The sequence below is a fragment of the Dunckerocampus dactyliophorus genome, chromosome 13 (genome assembly GCF_027744805.1).
Source record: "Dunckerocampus dactyliophorus isolate RoL2022-P2 chromosome 13, RoL_Ddac_1.1, whole genome shotgun sequence".
Taxonomy (NCBI): domain Eukaryota; kingdom Metazoa; phylum Chordata; class Actinopteri; order Syngnathiformes; family Syngnathidae; genus Dunckerocampus; species Dunckerocampus dactyliophorus.
The window spans coordinates 10,068,092-10,074,091 of NC_072831.1; the positions used below are offsets into that span (position 1 = coordinate 10,068,092).

The 6,000-nt window shown below is 38.7% G+C and overlaps 1 protein-coding gene across 1 annotated transcript in view; it reads right to left on the reverse strand.

Annotated features, from left to right (window-relative positions):
* The window catches only part of hectd1 (HECT domain containing 1), a 37,539-nt gene that overhangs the window by 4,754 nt on the left and 26,785 nt on the right, over positions 1-6,000 (reverse strand). Inside the window, exon 43 of the mRNA XM_054797532.1 lies at positions 4,070-4,214. Coding sequence (XP_054653507.1) covers positions 4,070-4,214 — 145 coding nt within the window. The remainder of the gene's footprint in view (positions 1-4,069; positions 4,215-6,000) is intronic.

A 6,000-nucleotide genomic window follows, 5' to 3' on the forward strand; every position in this document is an offset into this window, starting at 1 on the left:
AGAGGACTCTAATTATGTTAAACATATTCACAAGGTGGTTAACAGGTTTTCGCTGCCTTATGAAAATATTCCATTTATAAAGAAGGAATCCTACTTTGGGGCCGCACGGTGGTCTAGTGGTTAGCACGTAACAGCCTGGAGATCGGGAAGACCTGGGTTCGATTCTCCCTTGTGCATTTCTGTGTGGAGTTTGCATGTTCTCCCCGTGTGCGTGTGGGTTTTCTCCGGGTATTCCGGCTTCCTCCCACATTCCAAAAACATGCATGTGAGGTTAATTGGTGACTCTAAATTGCCAATAGGTATGAATATGAGTGTGAATGGTTGTTTGTCTATATGTGCCCTGCGATTGGCTGGCGACCAGTCCAGGGTGTACCCCGCCTGTCGCCTGAAGTCAGCTGGGATAGGCTCCAGCATACCCCCACGACCCTAATGAGGAGAAGTGGTATAGAAAATGGATGGATGGAATCCTACTTTGCAGAAATTCACTTATCAGAGTCGGGTCCGGAACCAATTAACAGCGATAAACGAGAGATTACTGTACTTCAATAATTCCACCCACATTATACAAGGGTGCCTATGTATTTGAAATTTCAAAATTCAATACTTTTTCCAAACTAAGTAAATAGATGTGTGTATCATTAGACCTGTAACAATCAATGAATAAATTGATTATCCAATTCATTAACTATTTTGCTATTCAATTAATATGTATATTTTTTATTTCAAGTGTAAATATCCTCTGGATTTCAGCCTCTCAAATTAGATTTTTTTATTTCCTTAGTCATGAATAAAAACAGACCTATTATCTTTGCATGGGACGAGGGCTGTCCTACCTAGTCAGACTCGTGTCTGTCCCACCTAGTCATTGAGCATGAACTGATGAAGCCTGCTTGGACGGGAGGCGAAACGACTTCTTGGGCTACGAGCACACTGCAGGTTGATTGCGAATTTTTTGCTCATATGTGACCTTTGTCTTGATTTTTTTCATGTCGGTTTGAACAGTACAATTACGATTTTTTCCAAATGTGACCCAGGCCTCTTTTGTATGTGGATATAAAGCCGATAGGTATCCGATGCTACTGCAGTCTCAAAGTTCGAGTCTCGTATATCCGACTCACACATCAACAAAAGGCGACAATTGAGCCAAAATAAACAGGCGCAAAAAGAAATAGCGGACGAAGGAGCAAAAAATCAGTCGGTGACTTTGGAACTGACTAGTCACATCAATGTCCCACCACTCCTGGCTCAGACTCCTCACCCACACACTCCTTGAAAAGTGCCCCAAACACTGCTATAGTCAAATTGCTTGTCCTCTTCATGAAATAATTTGGTTGAGAAAATGTTGACTCCAGTTGCAGCTGATCTGGATTGAACCCCCGCCAAAAGACAAAAATGTACACCATTACACCACCAGGGATTAGTAAAAGTGACAAGAGCAAGAAATGGCTGGGAAGAAGATTGCAGTAAAGTTTCATATAAAGCCCCCTGTCATTCATTAATTGCATTGACATTTTACAAACAACTCTCATTCTCATGGAAAAAAGGACAAAGTGCAGCCCCTTTTCCCATCAACACAAGATGTGTATTTTTGTTTCTCAGGTCAGTTCTTTTTAAAAGGGAAGTTTGGCAACCCCAGCAGTGCTATGTATTTTATATTTCATCTGTGTTGTTTAATGCAAGTATGAGTTTTATTTTGTGGCGTCATTATCGGGCGTCGCTGATTCCCGTGTCTGAAACTTTGTGCGAGCTCCACGCATGAGCGAAAGCGTGTGTAGCAATATGCACTCTTTTCTGCATAGACTTTTACAATAAATATCAATATTTGCAGTGAAAGATGCATATGCACATTTCACCCCTGCTGATGCAACTCACACAGCAAGTTGCACAGAAACTTTTATACACTCCTGATCAAAATTTTAAGACCAGTTTAAAAATTGAAGAATTTACATTTTGCATTGTTTGGTTTGGCTTAATTTTATTTGAACATGCATGCAGGTTACAATGGAATACCATCATGAATCATTTCACAGTTCCAAATGTCCAAAAGGAGTAGGAAGAAGCAAAGCTTATTTGGTCCTACCCCCCATTCATTTCCAGTGCAGTACATATTATTCTGCATTATTATATTATTCCTGCATTCCATGTAATATTATTACATATAATAATCAGTGTAATAATAAATAAATAAGTAATAAAAAATAAAAACAAGCATGATAGAATAATAAATAATAATCTAAGTAATATAATAATCAAGACTCTTCTGCCTTGTATTTAGCAAACATCAACTGCTTGTATTGTATTTTTTTTTTTTATTCGCTCATCTCTGTACATTGTTTGAGTTCCTTACTCAATCTGGTCCATAATTTAATTCAGCATACTGAAATGCTGTGGGTTTTCAGTGTTGTTCTTGCATATAAGTGTTTTAAGTTGAATTTTCCTCTAAGATCATATTTCTCCTCTTATAGAGAAATACTGTACGACGTTTTTGGGTAACAAGTTATTGTTCACTTTTTGCATTATTTTAGCCGTTTGAAAAATGTACTAAATCAGCAAATTTTAATATGTGATTTTAAAAATAAAGGGTTTGTATGTTCTCTGTACTTGGCATTATGAATGATCCTCACTGATCTTTTTTGCAGTACACTGAGTGAGTGAAGATTGCTTTTATAATTATTGCTCCATATTGCCACACAATAAGTTAGATACGGTAATACTAAGGAACAGTAAAGAGTGTAGAGTGATTTTTGATCAAGAACAAATTTTGCTTTATTCAATATTGAAGTATTTCTCGCCACCTTTTGTTGTATATTTTTGACATGAGATTTTCAATTCATTTTTTTGTCTATTATGAACCACAGAAATTTATTTCCTTTCACTCTTTCAATATCCACTCCGTCCATTTGTATTTGATCGTACGTATCCTTTCTGCTCTTTCCAAATAACATTATTTTAGTTTTACTTAATTTGAAGGATAATCTGTTTTTATCAAACCATGTCTTTAATATGACCATTTCGTCCTTAACCTTTTTCATTAGTTCTTGTGTGCTTTCCCCACAACAAAAGGCAGTGGTATCATCTTCAAATAATACCAACTTTAAGTCCTTTGTCACTTTACAAATGTTGTTGATATTCAAATTGAACAGTTCTGGTCCCAATATTGACCCCTGGGGTACTCCACACGTGATATTTAAACTTGCAGATGTGTATTCTCCTAGCTTTACAAATTGCTTCCCGTTTGCTCGGTAACTTCTAACTCACTTCAAAACTAATCCTGAATCCGTACCGCTCTCATTTTGCTGTTAAAATATTGTGATTAATTGTATTGAAGGCTTTTGTGAGATCCATGAATACCGCAATAATAATTGTTGGATAGAAGGAGGTTCCAAAAAGAGCATCAAAATGCAAAAAGTGGAAAACATCTCAGCTGGGATCTCCTGGTCATGCCAGTAATGTTCGAAGCCATCAGGATCGTCAAGGTTAAATTTGTTCTCATCAGAGAATAAAACTTTGTCTTACCTTTCAATGTCCCATGTTTGGTGCCCGTGTGTGCTCCAAACGGCAATTTTTGGGTTTACCACTTTACTTTTTTGTTCAATAACCCTCAGGATCTTTGAAGAAGTTTCAAATGACTCTCTTACTGCATCCAAACTCAGCAGCAATGGTGCGCTGTGAGAGGCCTTGCTTATGCAGCTCAACAATTCGACCACGTTCGAAGAAAGCTTTTTTGCCTTTGCCATCAAGAGATCATGACAGTATCAATACCTGACAGAAAATGACATTGAATCCACATTTTTGATAAGATTTTGGATTTTAAAAGGCTGTGGTCTTAAACTTTGGATCAGCTGATGAACAACCCGTCTCACTTTAATGCTTGGTTGCAATAAATTGCTTACTCAATTTTTTTTGTCTCACTTCCATTTCTTCTTTTTGCATTTTGAAGCTCTATTTCGACCCTCCATAAGATCCAACAGCGGTAAATGTAAATTCTTGCAATTTTTCTAACTGGTCTTAAAATTTCGATCAGGCGTGTAAATGAGGACTGAGCACACAAGACGCATGTTGCCCCTACCTTCCTGACGATGGTGAGGCGGGGGTGCAGGTTGGCCAGGCCTCCGGGGGGCAACGTGGAGCAGCCAGTGGTGAACTGTAGGAAGGCTTTCCTTTCGTCTGACGACATTCCACACAGAACTCGAACGAATCGCAGGAAGCCGGGACTGCAGACAGAAGCGCATGTTGAAAAGCACTCACTATATTTGCATGCAATAAAAAAAATTATTATTGTATGAATTGGCCTAAAACATCTTAAATTACATAGTGTTTGAGTTTTTACAGATCTAATTATTATACCTCAATTTTGCAATCAGAAACTGGTTCTCTCTTTCATGTACAGTATGTGCTACAGGAGCGCAGCCAGTTTTTGGAGCATGCACAAGTCTCCACGCCAGGATATAACCCAGAATTAATTGTGGCCAGGTGGGTCATGATTGTGTAGAAATTGATAAATGTTTGCTGCATGCACACTGCTAGTAGCTGTTCAGGCTAATACAGTATGTGTCTATGGTTGGTGGTTGTAACTTCAGCTACGATCAAAATTGCCGGGTCGCTCATGAATGTGGAGAAAGCCTGTTACAGTTAGTGGCTATTAAAAGATACACTACAGACACATGAATGGAGGAAGCCGAGCGGTCGTACTTTGTGACGTAAAAAAGTAGCCACCACACTGATACAACACAAAATTGCTTAGAAAATGGTCAGTCTGAAAGAGGTACCAGAGAGAGTGCTGTCACTTCAAGGGGCATGGGACATAGACTACAGTGATTTGACGCTACAACCAAATAAAATATTCAACAAACCTGCTGAAAAAAAGGGGGAAAAAAAAGTGTTAAATGTTTATTTTGTGTCTATTGTGTAAACAACACAATTTGATGTCAATTTCAGCCTATTTGTGCATCGCAAACACACAATTCAGTTGCTGGGATTTCCCAAAGTACAGTACACCTCATTGTGAACCAACGTATTTTGCTGCATCCAAAACATGTACTTTGACCAAAGTCCGATAAAACGTGTATGTGTCGTAGACATAACCAGCGTAGTCCACACACAATGTAACTAAAATTCATTAGCCAAAGACTATGCAAATGAGCTGACCTCAGCCTTGACACACAATGTGAACTTCAGAGTATTTGCATTTCTCAATTTCAGACAACAAAAGTGACAGATTAAAAATCAAAAATATGATGTAATGTCTACTGATCTATTTTTTCCTAAATCAATACACAATCAGCTGTTCTACATCACACTTCCGCGGAATGTGAAGTGCATTACTGCAGTGCTCACTAACAATGTTTTAAACGACAGTGTTGAGCCTTGCACGGAGTTTGAAATGGCGTCCTTCCACTAGCTCTGTGTTAGATATGTTGCCCTTTTGGAGCCATTTGTGACAATTTAAGGTAAATTTAAAGCATTTACAGTGATATACAGTCATCCCTCGTTTATAGCGGTTAATTGGTTCCAGACTTGACCACGACAATGAATTTCCGCGAAGTAGGACTCAATATTAATAAAATGGAATATTTTCGTAGTTCGAGCATAGAAAACCTGTTTATAACTTTATAAATACAGGTTTTAATATTATTAGAGCCCTGCAGGGAATGCAGGAATTTACAAGTGACTTTAGAGCAGTGGCTGTGGCTCAGGAGGTAGAGCAGGTTGTGCAGAAACCGGAAGGTTGGCCATTCGATCCTCGCTCTGTCCACCCAGGAGGCGCGAATTGGCAGCCACATTTCCGTCAGACTACTCCAGGGCAGCGGTGGCTACAGATGTAGTATACCACCACCACCACCAGTGTGTGACTGAGGATTGAATGAATAATGGGGTTCACTTCATTGTGAAGCGCTTTGGGCACCTTGCAAGCCCTATAAATTTTTATCCTCTATTATTATTTCAGACATGAAATAACAACCCGATGGTCAGTTTTACACTCCTATTATTCTTTGTTTC